We start from the raw sequence: 19,365 nt of genomic DNA on the forward strand, positions 1-19,365 counted from the left end.
GTATAGCCATTCTATTGAAAACCCTTTTAGAACGCCGGCTGAAACCACCCAGTTTCTGTAAAGATCTCTTTCCGACATGCAGCACAGAAAAAGAAAGCAACAGTGTCAAAAGTGATTCGTTATTTTCTATTATTATTAAATTATTATTGTTATATTATTAAAAATCATTTATAAACCCAGAAAGAATCTGTTTGGCAAACATTAAATCGGAAGAAACTCGAGTTGACGTCACAGGATTGGTCCCTCCGATTTATATCCAGTCAAGATCTCCCGCCTTGGTCGTATTTCTCGAATTGAATAGGATATCTTCTGCTGAAATACTGCCAATATAAACCATTCGTGCCCGAGTGTGTTGGTTCTACGTTATCGAAAACTTGATTTACTACAACAATAACGACGGCCAACAGTTAACAGTTAGTTCTTCGAATAAAATTAAAAAAATTTTGAACTCCTTTTCCCTTCCCCTCAGTTAGATGAAGGAAGATAAAGGTTATAAAATAAAATGTTAGGCTAGGTTATGCCCAATTTTTGGTATAACAAGGGCCTGCAAAAAGTAAATTTCTTGTTTCTTTATTGAATAAGATCCGCCGTCAATAAATTATCAAAAATTCGCATCTTATCTTAACTTACCAATGGCTGATTGATTCGTTTAGTTCTCAGTAAAATTAATACTATTTTCATTCATCACCCGCTGTGCGTGGAATGGCCCCCATCCACTGTGGATTTACAATTTTATACGTTGCATGCAATTTTGTGGAAATATTCTGCTATTTTTCATATGTGTACGTGTGTATGTGTGGATGTACGTGTGTATATGCAAATGTGTGGGTGGCATGACATATTATAGTATATTGTGGAGGCTGCAACACAAACACCAACAACAGCGCTCGCATGTCGGTTTTTATCGCCGCGCTGAAAAATTGTCACATGCACACACACACACACACAACACCGTGAAAAGAAAAGCAACAATTGCCACGGCGAGTCATTGTAGTCACAACATTTGGCGAACTAGACGCAACTACCACACGCTGTTACGTCGATTGGCGCACTAAAGTGACGCGAGTGAAGAGCGAGAGAGAGTGTCGCTGAAATCAACTAAATTTAAATTAGTGGAAATAATTATGAACGGAGAAAAGTTGTTGGGGAAAATTAAGTAAATATTATGGAAATGAATGTGAGCCAAACAATATTAGTTGAAAATTTATATGAAAGTGAAAACAAATAACGAAAATATCTTTACTCTCAAACTAGAGTAAAACTGAGTCTTTTAGTTAAAAACAATTTTGTGTAAACAAAAAATCTGCTAAATCATATAAATTAACCGGTTTTACTCGGCATTCACATCATAAATGCCATAACTCCAAATAACACAGTTCTCCAAAGCACTCGTTATTTATTATAACAGTAAGCAAAATCGCTCGTAAAATTTTAAATACATATTAAAGGGTGATTTTTTAAGAGCTTGATAACTTTTTAAAAAAAAAAAACGCATAAAATTTGCAAAATCTCATCGGTTCTTTATTTGAAACGTTAGATTGGTTCATGACATTTACTTTTTGAAGATAATTTCATTTAAATGTTGACCGCGGCTGCGTCTTAGGTGGTCCATTCGGAAAGTCCAATTTTGGGCAACTTTTTCGAGCATTTCGGCCGGAATAGCCCGAATTTCTTCGGAAATGTTGTTTTCCAAAGCTGGAATAGTTGCTGGCTTATTTCTGTAGACTTTAGACTTGACGTAGCCCCACAAAAAATAGTCTAAAGGCGTTAAATCGCATGATCTTGGTGGCCAACTTACGGGTCCATTTCTTGAGATGAATTGTTCTCCGAAGTTTTCCCTCAAAATGGCCATAGAATCGCGAGCTGTGTGGCATGTAGCGCCATCTTGTTGAAACCACATGTCAACCAAGTTCAGTTCTTCCATTTTTGGCAACAAAAAGTTTGTTAGCATCGAACGATAGCGATCGCCATTCACCGTAACGTTGCGTCCAACAGCATCTTTGAAAAAATACGGTCCAATGATTCCACCAGCGTACAAACCACACCAAACAGTGCATTTTTCGGGATGCATGGGCAGTTCTTGAACGGCTTCTGGTTGCTCTTCACCCCAAGTGCGGCAATTTTGCTTATTTACGTAGCCATTCAACCAGAAATGAGCCTCATCGCTGAATAAAATTTGTCGATAAAAAAGCGGATTTCACATTTCGAACCGAACACTGATTTTGGTAATAAAATTCAATGATTTGCAAGCGTTGCTCGTTAGTAAGTCTATTCATGATGAAATGTCAAAGCATACTGAGCATCTTTCTCTTTGACACCATGTCTGAAATCCCACGTGATCTGTCAAATACTAATGCATGAAAATCCTAACCTCAAAAAAATCACCCGTTATATACCAAGGTATATCTAGTATTTTTTTGCATAGTATACATTTTAAATAATTCGTCGCCGCTTTCCTTTATCGATCAAAGTTCGCACACTTGTTTTCCGTTATCAGCAAGAACAATGACTTTTTGGTAAGCTATATAATTAGGTATAACAATTCAAAGCATTTTCCTTGTTTTTTGCAATGGTTAATAGATATACTATATGTATATGTACATACATTTAAAATATTTATTTATTTTTATCTGTGACATGAAAACGAGACACCTGTGTGCATAAAGTTTCAATTATCAACACATTGTTATTATAATTGAATGCTTTTAAAAGAGTGTGGGCATTCATAAGGTGTGTTAAATCATTTAACCATATTTTTTTTAATAAAATTTAATTTTGTTGCAAAAAAATTAAATAAATTTTCAATATTTTCATATTTTTTTTTTGTAATATTTTGAAAATATTGAAATTTAAAAATTTATTTTTTTGAAATAATTTGAAAATATTCAAATTTTAAAATTTATTTAATATTAATAAAATATTGATTTTTTTAAATTTTTTTTTTAAATAATTTAAAAATATTGACATTTAAAAATTTAATTTACATTAATATAAAATACTGATTTTTTTTTAATTTCTTTTTTGGAAATATTTTTAAAATATTGAAATTTAAAAATTTTATTTATTTTAATAAAATATTTATTTTTTTTAAATGTATTTTTTTTTTTAATAATTTGAAAGTATTGAAATTTAAAAATTTATTTAATATTAATAAAATACTGATTTTTTTTTAATTTCTTTTTTTGAAATATTTTGAAAATATAGCAATTTATTTAATATTAATAAAAAATTGAATTTTTTTATTGATTTTTTTATTGAAAATATTTTTAACTAACTTTAGCAAAAAAAAAATATTTAAAAATATGGAATTTAGAAAATTTTTAAAATTGTTTTTTAATATGTTGCATCATTATTTTTTATGAAAATATAACGGTTTTGCGAAAAAAAATTCAAAATATTGAAATTCAAAAATTTATTTAATATTAATAAAATATTGAATTCTATAAATTAATTTTTTTGAAATAATTTGAAAAAAATTGAAATTTTTGTAATATGTTGCATTATTTTTTTGAAAAGATTGAATCTTAAAAATTTACTTAATATTAATAGAATTCTGAATTTTTAAAATTTTTTATTTTTTACTTTTTTGAAATAATTTGAAAATATCAAAAAAAAATGTTTGTGTAGCATTATTTTTTTTAATGAAAATATAAAGTTATAAAGTTCTGTAACATTTAAAATATTGAAATTACAAATTTTTTTTAATATAAATTAATAATAAAGTTCTGAATTTTTAAAATTTGAAATATTGAAATTTTTTTATTGTTGCATTATTTTTTTTTTAATGAAAATATAATGACTTTGCAAAAAAAAAATTGAAAAGATTTAAATTTAAAAATTTATTTTATATTAATATAATACTGAATTTTTTTATTTTATTTTATTTTAATATTTTGAAAATATTGAAATTTTTTTTTCAAAAATTTATGAAATTCGGAAAATATTGAAATTTTTTTCAAAAATTTGGATATCGATAATTTTTTGTTTGTTTATTTTTGTACTATATTATTTGAACTAAATATTAAATATTGATTTCGAAAATAATATTTTTGTATAGAAGAATATTCGAAATAAGTTTTCAATCGAAAATTTTCGAATTTCGGAAATTATTGAAATTTTTTTCAAAAATTTGGATATCGATAATTTTTTGTTTATTTTTTTTTACCATATTATTTGAACTAAATATTAAATGTTAATTTCGAAAATATTTTTTTTGTAAATTATGAATATTCGAAATAACTTTTCAATCGAAAATTTCCATTTTTACATTATTTGAATATTTTTTTATTTTAATTTTTGAGTAGTTATTATTATTATTTTTTTTATCTGCAACAGCATTTCATCTTCCTTGTGTTTAAAAAAAAAATTTGTCCGCATAATTTTTTGTGCTACTGTACCTTTCTATTGCGTTTGAAAGCGATATTTTGACGAACGATGAAAAACGTTTCACCATTACAGCATCTGCATTTTCTCATGGCTCATTTAATTAATGCATTATAGATTGTTGTTGTTTTTTTATGTTTTCTCTGGCGTGTAGGTCTCGCGTTTTTAATGAAAATTTCCCAACCGACGAGCTACGAATGTATATATTTATCTATCAAGCTAGCTGATTGTCATCGTACTCAATTATTGTAAATTCCCTACAATCTAGTAATTTAGTCATCCATCTAAATGGCTAATGAACGGTGTAGTATACATACATATATACTATATATGTATATACTTACGTTTATAAATACATTTTCCATGTAACGATGTGGGACTCGGATAGCTATACACAGTTATATGTAGGTATGTTTGAATGTCGACACTTTTGCCTCTGACTTTGACTTTCGTTTTAGTTTTACGTCACAAGTGGCACGAAGATGTATTTATTGTGTATAAATCACTTAAATTTAACTCAAAAATATATTTGAAAATGCAAATTTATGTACAGTAGTTTTCCGAAATAACGAATATTCGTTTTAACGAAAACCGCTTTTAACGAACAAGCAAATTTGTTACATTGAGTACCTTAAATAACGAACATCGGGTTATGTTATATGTCATAACTTTGTCCAACAAAATAATACACCGATGACATGCTTACAAAAATAATAACAACTTAGTATTATTTCTGATATCCAGATAAATACACTTTTACTCAATTTTACAGTTTTGAATTTATTAATTAAGTGATTTTTTGGACATTTTGAGGCCATCAGTTCAGCCACTAGTCCCAGGCAGGAGCAACCCCGTCGGAACCGTGGGAGTGATTCTAATCATGATTGAATCATCATCCTGAAACATCATATGACCTTTTAATAGGGTAGAACGTCAGTTCACCTCTACTAAATGACAAATTATCAACTCCAATACCACGACTATATATACGAGCACACGTATGAACTGTATGAGAATTTGAAGTTAGTAAGCGACAACGAAAAAAATATACCATGAAATGAAAGAACAACAAAATTAGACAAAGCAACAACAATCAACACAAAAATTCAAGAACGCATAGATAAGACGATGTGCCTATCGTTGACGTATAACATAACCGAAATTCGTTCGTACATGTAAGTACTCGGTTTAATGAACAACATGAAGAAGACATATGAAGAAAGAGAAAAAAAAATCAAATAATTGTGAACCATTATTAAAAATTAAACTTGAAAAAATTAAAAAAAAAAAATGTGCGAATTGAAAAAATTTTGAATTTTATAAAAAAGCTTTAAATTATTGGTCAGCACCAAATATAAGTATAAGTGTCAGAATTTGTTCATTTTGGAAGAATTTGTTGGATTTCAAATAATTAATAAAATAATTTATTAAACTGCAATTTACGGATATTTAACTCATTTTTATTGAAAAACATATCTCTAAGTGAGTACTCGAATTAACGGAAAATTCGATATAACGAATAGACCTGACAATTAATGTGTTCGTTATTTCGGAAAACTACTGTATATAGAAGACAAATTCAAATAGAAACACCCTCCAATGCACAATCCAAATGAATAAACAAAATTCAACCGAACTTCTGTTGCTTTTCCTTTGCATGCTTCGGGTAATTAGTGGCGCATCGATCTTTCACTGCAATCAACTGTGACATAATAATTATAACCCAGTCGGAAAAACCGCTGCTTCACGACAATTCGGTGCAAAAAACTTCGTACTTGTCGAAGTGAGCTCGAGTGCTGGCCAATTAGGTAGTCTTCTGAGAGATCTCTGGTATCTTAAGGCTTCTTTATACAAATTTGATTTATAAATCAGTACGGAAAACCCTCTGGAACCTAAAAGAATCCATTTTTTTCAAATAAGAGTCACCGCTTCCTCTTCGAATTAAGAAAAATAACGGCATAAAACCCCAGCTGAATATATATTTACTTTCACTATTTATTTATTTATATATGCGTTGCACATTACATATAAGAATACAAAAAATTATATTAAATAAGTACAAATTAATCGACTACTTTATAAACGGACCCACAGTTGCTTTTAGCAAAACCAAAAGAACCCCAACCGCTCGTATTTCCGTACTTCGAAACCCCCCTAAATTATTATCAAAATATAAATCCGTTAAACATAAAAAAACGCGCTCTCCACTGCATTCGAACCCGACCACGCTCGCACACCACCACCACCACATCCGCTTCAATCGTCCTCATCGCAAAAGCAGCCATCTCTCGAATTCTCCATAATCCAGTCCAAATACTTGGTGACACGTGTGTACACACCCGGATAGTTGGGTCGTGCACAACCGTTACCCCACGACACGATGCCAATCTGTTCGAAACGCTTGTCATCGGGACGCATACGCACCAGCGGCCCACCAGAATCACCCTGACAGGAGTCACGCTCACCCACACCCGGATAACCGGCGCACATCATATTCTTCGTAATCATCTTTTGTGTGTAATTCGTTTGCGCGACACAATGTTCATTATCCAGCACGGGCACCTCCACCTCTTGCAGCAAACAAGATGGTTTACCATCCTCCTTCAACGTACCCCAACCGGTCGCTATACCTTTAGTGCCAATGAAGAGATCGTTGCGTTCGAAAGCGCGTGGCAAACAGATCGGACGTATGAAGCTCGTAATCGGCACACGATCGTTGAGACGCAACAGCGCTATGTCATTATCGAAATTGGAGAAGCTGAACTTTTGACTGAACGCACGCAGCACGAAACGTGTTTCCGGACGCTCTTTATCATTGCAACGATCGTGTTCACCGAATGTCACCTTGATCATAAACCACATGAAACCTTTGACACAATGCGCTGCGGTCAGTACATAACGGTCGTTGATAAGCGTGCCGCCACAGTAGAAACGATTGAAGTAGCTGAGACGCGCCATCCATGGATATTCGCTAACGCCCGCCGTCTGTCCGCCAACAATGCGTGATTCGTCATTGCGTTCGCCGCATCTGGAATGGGAGGAATGGAAGGTATTAATGGAGGGCGAAATCAAATAGGAAAAATGTTTTGGAACATAAAAACACTTGTAAAGAAATGGATAAAACAAATGGACTATATGTCATTTCTCGCTGAAACTATGTACTTGGATCCAAATGACGAATATTTGCAAAGCTTCTCTTGTTCTGAAGACAAATGCTTTTATACTGCTGAGCTGGGATTTGTAGAGAAAAGCAATCAGTCTACTGATGGCAAAGCTATAGTCTGATATACATCTTATCAAACTCATTTTTCAAACAATGTAATATAAAAGGTCGCATATTTGTCGTTCCCACGACAGTCGGTTCTACAGAACCGGAACGTTCTCGGATTTTTCCTGGCCAAGGACAGTCAAATCGGTGGTAATCCAATCGTTTTATTTCGGTGAATAATTTTTGCCGCTACAAAAACAACTTCCATTCCCGGTTATCCAAATCAAATCGGGTTAAAAATACTCTAAGCTTTAAGCTTCAAAAGCTCAAAAAAAGCTTTCCATAGCTTAGGATAGAATTATTTCAGATAAACTAGCTAGGAATCATAATAAATTGAACGTATTCTCGTATATTTTGTAAGTGGAAAGTATTTCATTCGTCAAGAAAACGTTTCTACAATTCTCAACCAGTTTAAAAAGTTTTGTTAACAATCGATATTTGGGGTTTTCTAAGCGAAAACTTTGAGAGATTTATTTCGATGATGGAATACTAATTGAGATACCTTCAATATATAAGAATTATCTGTTTTCAAATGATTTCATTCAAACTAAGCAGCCATAAAGGCTCTATACTAATTGTCCAACCTTTTTATATTCCATAAGACCATCATTGCCACAAGCCTTAATGACTTAATTTAAGAAAAGTGAATTATCATTGTCAACTTCCAATTAAAAATTTCTCCACTAAATTTCTCCAACACCGAAATGTGCAATAAAATCAAAATTTAATGTTAAGAAGTTGTTGTCAACTAAGGCAATAAACGCATATGTCTGCCTGCCTATATCTACCATAATGAAATAATTACCCACAAACACTTGTTCTGCAATTAAGTGGCAAATTATGTTTCACAAATACATCACTGGTATATCATAAGCGCTGTGTGCAAGTGTCAGATTTATGCCGCAAAGCCACTTATCCAAGCACTTAAGTGTGAAATCTACGCGCTAAAACCTTGCCGGAGGCCAAAAGCCACAATTCGACGCGTGCTGCTGCTGTATGCTCATAGCCTATTAACATAATTTCAAAGCAAATACACAGTGATGCCACTGTGTGTGTGTGGAGAGCTGCTTCTTTGTAGACAGAAAGTGAATTTGTAGCATTTAAATTGTTTATGGAATTAATTACTGAGCATTGAATTAAGAGCAATATAACTAGTGGATGGGGGATTTTTTCCGCTACACTTTTTTATGGATGTTGTTGATAAAAATTTAACAAAAGATTATACGCAATTTGTGCTCTTCAAAAGCTACTGCTATTGTATATCATCTCCACTCTTTAAATCAACTAAATCAATAATTTCTTCTTTATACTAAATCATCTACGAATCTTTCAAAGTTTCTTTGGTTGTTTGGTTCGCTCTTTAGTTCTTATACTATCTTTCACTGCATATTTGAATAACAAGTTCTGGCGTTTAAACTGTTTTTGAAACGGGTTTTACGCGTTGGCGGTACTCGTGTAGCTGCCGTACAACTTTCAAAATAAAAACAACAAATTGAATTAATTAAGTGAAAAAAAAACTAAAAAGATATCAAAGCAAATCAATTATCGTAAACGCATTTTTAGTTTTATTTATTTATTTTATTTTACTCATTCTTTTTGGGACCTTATTGTTTTAAATTTTGTACTTTTTGTTACTTTTTTCATTCCACCACTCTTTATTAAGAAGAAACGCATGCGTAAACCGGTATTTTGTGTCATATATAACCGAATATTTCCAAATATTCCAAAAATAAAAATTCAATATTTTGTCCCTCTTTATTGAAGATGACCAAGAGTTACCTACACATTCGAGACAAGCTCAGATCTTTTTGTGTTATTCATTCATTTACCTGAACTTATTGATTCCTATGCTTCTTTATCATTTAAGCTCCTTTGTATTGAAATGAGCGTCAATGTCCTTGAATGTCAATGAACTGGAGAAATGTTTGTATGTTAAAATCGCTAACTTTCTTCAGTAAGTAATGAGACTTGGTCTCCTCTCGACGAACAAAAGCCAAACTCCACAAGTCACCTCATCATTCACGTCCGTCCGAAGGCTATGGAATGATGAACTGTACGAATTATACGACGACATTGACATAGTACAGCGAATAAAAAGGCAGGGTCTACGTTGTCTATGTCATGTTGTCTGAATGGACGAAAACACACCAGCTTTAGAGTATCCGCTGGTGGAAGCCAAGAAGCCCTCCATTCAGTTGGAAAGACCAGGTAGAGAAGTACCTAGCTTCACTTCGTATCACCAATTGAAAAAAAAATTAAAAGGAACACGTTCTTCACTTCTATTTCGTTTCTTCCATTCTTCAAATGGACACTTCGAATAAAAATTTTAACAGAAATTAGTCTCTATTTACACAAAATATCCTACAAGTTTTTCTTGACTTTTCTAACTTTTTACATGAAGTCGAAGTCATTTGAAATTTGCTCTTGAGAGGCATTTAAAGTCATAGTAAGAACTTTCTTAACCCAGTTAATCAGATCTAACTTCAAATTAGATTTTATCATTATTATTCTGAGTATTTTTATTTAATATTCCCCAAAAGAACCTTTGTTTAATCTATTTTAATTTATCGGAAGTCAATTAACAAAGTTCTTCAGAGAAAAACGAGGCGGAGATATTTTGAATGCCATATCTTCGATAAACCGGGCGAACTCACAGAAATCGATAATGGTTTTGTGATAAGTTCAAAGCGTTTTGTTAATACATGTTAATACAGGTCCGTACGACCGATTCTGATAGTTTTAGAATCACAAACCCCGGTTCTTCCCGGATCACGATGCACGATCTCTGTAGGGGAAATCTGCCCCGAAACTCTATCCAATCAGAGCTCTCCTATCCTATTTGTGATATTCTCAAAGTATTTTATATATATGAGGGTCTCTTGTTCTATAATTTTTGGAATCACAAACCACGGTCCTTTAACTGTGCATCGTGACCTCTGTCGGGGAAAACCGATCCGTAGCCCTCGATAAATTAGGGTCTCTTAATCCATAGTTTTAGAATCACAAATTCCGGTCCTTCAACTGTCCAATGTGTTTTCCGTCGAAGGAATTAGCCTTGAAACCCAACCCAATCAGAGCTCTTCTATCCTATTTGTGATATTCTCAAAGCATTCGATATGTGAGGGTCTCTTAATCCATAGTTTTAGAAACACAAATCGCGTTTCTTCAACATCTTGATATCTGTCGAGGATTTCAACTTTGAACCCCATCCCGATCTAAGCTCTCCTATTCGATATTAAATAGTTTATTTTATAAATTTTAGAGAAACAAGAAACTAGGGTAGGGAACTTAAGCTGGAGGACAGGTACTGGTAAACTCCTTAGGATTTCAAATCATCAAGGAATAAAAATGATACTTCCGATGTCATCATTTCTTCGAAACAATCTATTCCTGACATCTGGACTTCTCAATGAGGTAGGATGTTTCCTCTCACTTGTTTGTTAGGAACTGTTACTATCCCTTGGATTTTGACGCTGTTTTATGATATGAAATGGTCTCTCTTAATCATCATTAAACTTCGGAAGCATGCTAAAAAACTATCATGATTGTTCCAACTATCCTTTATACAACACAATAAACAGTTAACAGTCGTGAAATAAAACGTTATTTCAACACTCAACACAAATCGAAAATGCAATAAAAATCGAACCGTATTATGGAAAAGCACACACAACAAAAGCAACAAAATCAATTGCTTACGTAATACTTCAAACTGAATAGATGGATCCAGCGATTGAAGCCTCTACTCGATAGCCGTTTATGGCTAAACGAGTTCAAGCTGCAGCTGAAGAAGACGCTGCATCAGCAGAAAAGGCAGAAAAGGCGGATCAACAAAGAATGCGTCGAGCACAGCTATTGTTGTTGTTGTTGATTTATTTTATTGCTTTGGCATAAATAACTAAACGGCATGCATGAGTGTTGCAAGAGCAACATTTGTGTCGTGTTGTCAATGAAGGAAACAAACAATGAATGCAAAAAAGCAAGTGTACGAACAGCAACAAACAGCTCGCAGGCACCTCAACTTGCCACATGCAACATGAAGCGTATAGTGCGGCACTTGCGCAACACTGCACAATGTAAGGCAACACGCTGTGATGAAAAACTATAAAGCTTCACGCATGTGTGAGTATGTGTTTGTAATCCTGTTGCCGCAGACTATTTGCTTAGCCGATTGTCATTCTAATGCAATTCTATGCGCTTTTTCTTCAACAAATACACAGCAAGTAGGAAGTGGAACTGCTGTTCGCTCTCCAGGCAGGACGCAAGTCGGCGCGAGTACGTGATGTGGGCAAATTAGTTTTTATCTTCGCACTTGTTGTGTTGCATAAATTACTCTTTTAACGAGCAAACAAAACACGACAAACACCATGGACTCGTCGTCACAAGGCAATTGCTGCCAGTGTTGTTTTGTTGGAGAACCCGTAAACAATGTAAGGAATTCTGTTAAGTACATACTGGTATTGATGCATTTAGCCAAGTGATAGACAGGTGTCATAAAATTGACTATAGATACATTTGAAGATTGCGATGACGCTTCGTTGTATAAGAAGAGTGGTCGATAACCTATCATGGAGAAATAAATGTAAGATTACTGGACAAACTTGTATAATGTAGATGAATTGTATGGAGATTGTTCTAACCATAATCTGTAATCTATTTTAAAATCATTGTGGATACATGTAACCAAAGATGCTTTTAAAACGTTCAAAACCTTCAAGCAGAACTACAGTACTACTAGGTTAACTTTAAATTAGATGCATAAGATGAGCTGAAAACATTTTGGATGTCATATCTTCGAGAAACCGAGAGAATTAATTGGAATCAATATCGGATTTGTGATCGGCTCAAAGGGCTTCGTTGATACTCGAGGGCTTCTTGATCCGAACGATCGGTTATGAGTCTGGTTATCTTTTAATTAGATGCAGAAGATGCGCTGGAAACATCTTGGATGCCATATTTTCGCTAAATCGGGAGTATTGATTGGAATCAATAACAGATTTGTGATCAGCTCAAAGTGCTTTGTTGATACATGAGATCCCCTTGATTCGTACCATCTGTTAGTAAATGATCGGTCCTGCAACTACCCATCGTGATCTCTCTCGAGGAAATCACCCCGAAACCTAACCCAATCAGAGATTTCCAGCTTTGGATCAGACACAGAGCTCATCTTTTTTGTTGATTGTACTTCCATGGGTTTGAAGCTGAGCAACTTTTCAAGATGAACAATGATGGCTTCATATAATGAATATGCAACAGAACGAATGTCCTATAAACAGAACCTTGAGATCATCCGCAAAGAGTTAGTAAAAATAATATCCGCTTGCTTCTCTTAAATTATTTCCCGGTATTCAAAATACCACGAATAACAGGCGAAGAGATTACAGCCTCGCGGATAACAAGTTCAACTATTAGTTCTACAACTTTGCTGCCGCCGTTTTCCAATAGATGTCTCTAGGGGCAAGCACTGGTCGACTAAATCGATTAAATCGTTTTATATCGATCTGGGACATTTGTGTCAACATTAACCCAACAAAATATTTGTAGAGAGCTGTTTGCATCAGATTATTAATCCCAAATCGATTTCCTAGACCTGTCGTTGGATAATATCTATTAGATGGTCTCTATAACATAAGTACGTGGAATATTTTTGATCTAAATACGAGTTTCAGAATTTTCAGAAAACTATATAATAGGCAAGTAGTTCGTTAAAAGAAACCTACAAGTTAGGCTGGTTAAACAAAGAATTAAGTTTAGTCGCCTAAAAGTATGCTAAATTGTTTATTATATGAGAAGAAGGGTGTTGCTGGATATCGGTTGATTTTGGCATGATAAATACAGCCGATTCTTCGGCTTCCTATCACAAAGAAAGAGCTTAAAGCTAGTTTATGTCTAATTTCTACTTCAAGCTTTGACGAATTTGTACTTATTGCCTATATTTTCATGATTTTCTCGAGAGTGTCTTCCAATGGAATATAAATGATCTCTTAAAGTATATTAAAGAGCTGAAAAATCTTAGAATGATAAAGATACTGAGTGCATTTTCAAATTTAATCGTTTAGAAGATAAGATAGCGATCTTATATACTGCATAAGTGTACTTGGACTTGGGTCTGAGGTGTTTTTACAAATCTCTACCTTCCCTTAATCTTTTCATTTAATTTTTAAAAACTCTGAGAAGCATTTTAGTCTCTGATAGTGTGTCTGATCTGGAGAGGTATATAAAAAATGCAATCAAATTTTGTGTGGCGGATTAAGGGGCGGGTCTCTTATAGTGGTTATCCATTCGAAGGATCGCTAAAGGTCATAATTTACAAATTTCACCATTCTTGAATAGTATGAAATATTATAATAATACTAGAAAAAAATGCTGAATATGTTCAACTCTTCAAATTGCTCTATTGACACATTCCAGCGGTAGCCAGGTGTAGATATAGATAAGAATATTATCTCAGAAATATCAACTGTCATACATCATGCCTTGCATACTTAACAGTTCTACAAGAATTTAACAATTTTTATTGACACATGCCATTAAGCAGTTATGTCAGCAACACACTTCCTGGCAGCCAACAGGTATTCACTTTGCTCAAGACACATCTGGATATTTGAGGCGTTGTGCATTGGCATTTAAAACGCGTAACAGTTATACTATTGCGTGCTGCACTCGCCAGATGACAAAGACAAAGCTGTCGTGCACCTGATTGCGTTGAGAATGATGATGATGCTGCTGCTGCTGCTGATGGCCTGATGGTGACGATAATACAAATATGCGCAACAACAACAGAAAATAAAATAAAAAAGAGCAGAAAGAACAGCAAAGCCAACTGAGTTGAGGACTTGCAGGAAGTGTCGTGCTGGAAGAGAAGTGGCATGAGTTGCCAATTTGCTGACGTTGGGATAAATAAGTGTTGGCATGTCGGTTGGTTGGTTGGTTGGCTTGCTGAGTGGTTCGTGTGCCATATATGTGGAATATATAGTATGTATATAGAATAATTCCATTTAAATATCTGCTCTTAAGTGTATTAATGACAGCTCACACACAAACACACACACACACACTCACGCGTTTGTACCTACCTGCAATTGCATGTTGTTGTCGTTGTGTCATGCGCCGTCGCCGTCGCTGCGGCCGCTGTCGCCTGTGCGTTGTTCCGATTAAATATGCCAAACCAATTTCTGATGGGATTCAACTTGCTGCTGGGAACAGCGACAGGTTTGACAGCGTCCACACGTTGTTGTCGCGTTTGTTGTTGTTGTTGGTATTTATATTGTTGTTGTTTTTGCGCTGGCTGCGACTGCGCTGCTGCTATGGCTGACACATGCAGCTTCTTCGGTTGTTGTTGTTGCTGTTGTTGTTGCTTATGCTGTGTGTAGGCATGATATTTTCCCGGAATCACATTGGCGGCGGCGACACTGGGCGCGCCCAGATCATCGGTTGTTGCGGTTGTTTTGCCATTTTTTACGGACGCTGTCGATGTGTTCGCTGCTGTTGTCGTTGTTGTTGTTGTTGTAACGTTCAACAGTAGGCAGGAAATTATTATTAGAATAAATTGTAATTGACGTAAGTGGCACATTTTGAGCATTTCGCTTATATGCAACACATGCAACACTTACAACAAACACAGCTGGCACACGCACACAGACGCTCGTTCGCTAGCTGGCACGCACTCAGTGGCACGTTTATGTCTCTATATTTATGTATTAATGATTATGCAATTAACAGTGTTTAGTTGCGTTTAAAAGCAACTAATATGCGTGAGTTGTTGTTGTTACACTTGATTTTTTATTATTGTTGTTGTAGTTGTTATAACACTTTTTTCCTTTTTCTATTTTTTGTTGTTGCAATGTTGATTATTTGGTTGTTGTTGTTGTTTTCGTGTTTGTTGTTTTTGTAAGTGCTTCAGTTTGAGATTTTTTGCATTCTGCAATTTTGCTTCAAAACGGTTTTCTTTAATTGCGCTACCTGTTGCATGCCACTAATTGTGGCAAGACATGCGAATAACTGTTGATTTGATTTTGTATGCACTTCACAGAGCACACAAATTGGTTTTATGCCTTATTTACTTGTTACGTCGACTGTGACTTCTGTTCTTATAAGTACTGAGATATAAGCATATTCTCATATACATATAGATGATTAACACATTTACCGTTATTTTGTTATATTCTACTTTGTAAAAAAAAAAACAAAAAATTAATTAATTTTTTAGTGATGTGTAGAAATATATGTATTCTCACATGTAAACCAGGTATTGCCGTCAAAGTCATCTAACGGGACTCAGGAATAATTAATTGGTCTCAGTGTTCGGGCAAAGAAGCGATCAATATTAGGCTGAGTTCAAAGGTCGTTCAACTTTTAATCTAAAAAGAGCTTTTTATTTGATATATATTCTCTCCCTAGATATTCTAGAATTCTATGCGAGGTGTGTTCAAAAAATATCGGGAATTTTATTTTTGTCAGTATTATGCTGAGTTCAAAGGTCGTTCAACTTTTAATAAAAAAAAGAGCTTGCTATCTGATATCTATTCTCACCCTCAATCTATAACTCTATGCGAGGTGTTTTTAAAAAAAATATCAAAAATTTTTGTTTTTGAAAAAAAAAATTGTGTGTTCGAAAAATATCGAAAATTTTCGAAAAAAAAAATGTTTTGAAAAAAATATTAATTTATTCGTCTACATCAACTAGTGTCGCTTTCAAAATTGTCTCATCATCATTGAAACACTTCTCAAACTCGACTTTTGGGCTAACCTTTGGCTCTTTCAGTGATATCTCGTACATTTGCAAAACGACGGACCTTTAAGGTTCTTTTTAGTTTTGGAAATTGGAAAACGTCACATGGACTCATACATGGCGAATATAGAAGCTGTGGAATGGTTACGTCTTGGCTCCCACGTCACTGTTGACAGTCATAACTTTGAAGTTGTAGATAATTTCATATACCTAGGCACCAGCATTAACACCGATAATAATGTCAGCCTTGAAATCCAACGCAGAATCACTATTGCCAACAGGTGCTATTATGGACTGAGTAGGCAATTGAAAAGTAAACTCCTCTCTAGACGCGCAGAAACTAAACTCTACAAGTAACTCATCATTTCCGTCCTACTTTATGGTGCAGAATAGTGGACGATGTCAACATCCGATGAGACGGCACTAGGAGTTTTCGAGAGAAAGGTTTTGCGGAAGATTTATGAAAATTGGCGACTGCGAATACCACAGACGATGGAACGGTGAGCTGTATGAGTTATACGACGACATTGACATAGTTCAGCGAATAAAAAGACAGCGGCTACGCTGGCTAGGCTATGTTCTTCGAATGGACGAAAGTGCCCCAGCTCTGAAAGTTTTCGATGCAGTACCCGTTCGGTGGAAGTCGAGGAAGTCCACACACACACTGCGATGGAAGGACCAGGTGGAGAGACATGTCTTCACTTGGTATTACCAATTGGCGCCAAACTGCCAAAAGGAGAGATGGTTTTGGACACGAATGCACGAACAACCAACGAAATATGAGTTTTTAGCAATGAATACGGTTTAAATTTTATCGTTCTTCAGGAACAGGTGTATCCACATAATAAAGAATTAAAATAAAATTTTGACAATTAGACTCTCCAAACCCGTGAACTTTTAAATTTTAAAATTCCCGTTATTTATTGAATACACCATGTATATATAAATACATATATCTCAAGAATTCATTTCTTCTGAAATATATTCAGAGAAGTGATAACCTTAGAATTAGTCATAAAATTATTAATACTTCATTGTCCTTTCCCATTGTTTTAGGGATCATCTATCTAGCTATAGAATATATAGATAGTGGTTTGTAATCGTTGAATCGCCTAAGATTATCACTAAACTAAGTTGTGATCCTAAGATTTAAAACCTGTATTGAGACCAAGTTGAACCAAAATCGTAACTGAAAAGTTTCAAAACAAGATTTCGAAGCCTCAACCTTTAAACTCAACAGATCTGCAAAAGGTCGATACCTAAACTCAACTTAAAACTTTCTTCAACTTAAAAACTTTCTGAAAGTTCAACACACCAATTTCAAAAATAAATATCAAAACCTAAATTATCAGAAACTTATATCCAATCTCAAAATCAAGGCTTCAAACAAATTTAAACGTACAAGATACTCAGTCTGTAAGCATAGAACACAAATTTCCAATCTCTAAACTCAAAACGAAAATCTTTGAAAAAGTCGATTTTTTATAACCTTTTCGCTGTCTCATTTCTAACCAATACTTTCATTGATTGCATAAATTATTTTTCTTTTTTTATGTAATTCTTAGTAAAACACCTTTCTTATTGTCATTTAACTGTTCTTTATAGCTATAGAGCGAGTAGCTATAATAAAGTTCGTTACCACACTATTTGGACAATAGAAAATGCTTTTGTCAGCAAACAAATCTCACATATTTGCATATTGAGATTCTCTGTTTGAGTGTCATAAATCACACGCTGCACTAACGAATGAAAACAAGCGGCAGTCTCGACGATATAACATAACGGTAATTGATATAGATGATGATAGAGGCAATGATATACTCAAATGTGTATAACACGGTCGAAAAAAACGTTTTTAAGCACCCAAAACTTGCTGCTTACTGGTATTAACCCAAATTTCACAGTTGACTAAAACAACAACAGCAATAAAAATTAAAAAGTTATGTTAAATGTGTCGCCAATTGGGGGCAGATAAATCGAAGAGATAAAAATTAAATCATATTTTTGTTGTTTATTTTCATATTGTTGTTGTTGTATTGGCACACTTTTTGAGCGTTCTTTAAATAAATGTGTTTACGTTTAAAAAATTTTAATAAATACTTAAAACACTGTTATTTATGAGCTACCACGCGCATGCGCGTAAAAATCACTAAAGCGGTGTGTGAGATTTTTTTTATTTTTTTTTTTAATTTTTTCTTTTGTTTTTTTTATTACTTGTCGCAACAAATCACCTTTTTATTTTAATCACGTCGCTTTAAAACCACATACGTAACGAACACGCACCCTTTTACGCCTGCGCACGTTCACTCAGTTCACTTTTTTATTTTAATTTTCTGTTTCAAATTTTTTGTTTGTATTTCGTTGCTTCAGCTGCTATCACCGGCACAACATTTCGCGCGAAAGTCTTCAAAGATACTGAATGTGGGGTTTTGGTGTTCGATACGCCATGGCCGTGGCCGCGGCCGCTGACGCTGCCAATGTTTGTTGCTGCTGCTGCTGCTGGCGTGTATGTTGTTGTTGCTGTGTTTGTTATTGTTGGCAAACGGCTTTGACGCTGACGGTGACGCGTTGTTGGCGACGTTTTCCCAATTCCGCACGCATTGTTTTGTAATTGATCTTCAAAAGAGGCAAAACTGCAGCAAGCCGATCCACGAACTAACAAGCTCCCCTCCACAACACGTTCCTTACCGCTCACCAACCAAGCCTTCCTAAAAGCAGCGTATTTCTGCACTTGTTTCACGTACGATTAGCTACTGTGTTGGCCGGGGCTTTGAGCTACCACACCATTCCGGCACTATCATCTTCCCCAACAATGTCTTGACTCGCGCTCATCTTCATCTGCATTACGAGTCTTAGCAGCTTCCAGCGCTTCATCACCACCACCTCTGTACATATGTATATACATTTTTTTTATTTTTTTTCCCTCTCGTCTGCCCAACAGCGCTTAGAACACTTGCACACATGCGCATGCGCTCAAAGAAAG

The 19,365-nt window shown here is 34.5% G+C and overlaps 1 protein-coding gene across 8 annotated transcripts; it reads right to left on the reverse strand.

Moving 5' to 3' along the window:
* Nucleotides 1-6,348: 6,348 nt before the first annotated feature.
* LOC105221004 (venom protease) lies at nt 6,349-18,988 on the reverse strand. 8 transcript variants are annotated; one of them, XM_054230249.1, is made up of 3 exons: nt 18,666-18,988; nt 14,728-15,817; nt 6,349-7,411 (listed from the first exon to the last, which is right to left on the reverse strand). In XM_054230249.1, exons 2-3 carry the CDS (start codon nt 15,231-15,233, stop codon nt 6,640-6,642), a joined length of 1,278 nt encoding a protein of 425 aa, XP_054086224.1. In that variant the 5' UTR covers nt 15,234-15,817; nt 18,666-18,988; the 3' UTR covers nt 6,349-6,639. The 8 variants fall into 8 exon arrangements, with proteins under 8 accessions (XP_054086224.1, XP_054086223.1, XP_054086225.1 ...); XM_054230248.1 differs by having other exon boundaries at nt 18,651-18,988; XM_054230250.1 differs by having other exon boundaries at nt 14,728-15,820; nt 18,651-18,988.
* Nucleotides 18,989-19,365: the final 377 nt, after the last annotated feature.

The sequence above is a fragment of the Zeugodacus cucurbitae genome, chromosome 4 (assembly GCF_028554725.1).
Source record: "Zeugodacus cucurbitae isolate PBARC_wt_2022May chromosome 4, idZeuCucr1.2, whole genome shotgun sequence".
NCBI lineage: Eukaryota > Metazoa > Arthropoda > Insecta > Diptera > Tephritidae > Zeugodacus > Zeugodacus cucurbitae.

Bases quoted from the DNA above. Each gene is read 5' to 3' on its own strand.
- LOC105221004 (XM_054230249.1), bottom strand. From the start codon at position 15,233: ATGCTCAAAATGTGCCACTTACGTCAATTACAATTTATTCTAATAATA. The intron at 7,412-14,727 runs GTAGGTACAAAC...CTCCCATTCCAG, and splicing joins ACAACAACATGCAATTGCAG to ATGCGGCGAACGCAATGACG.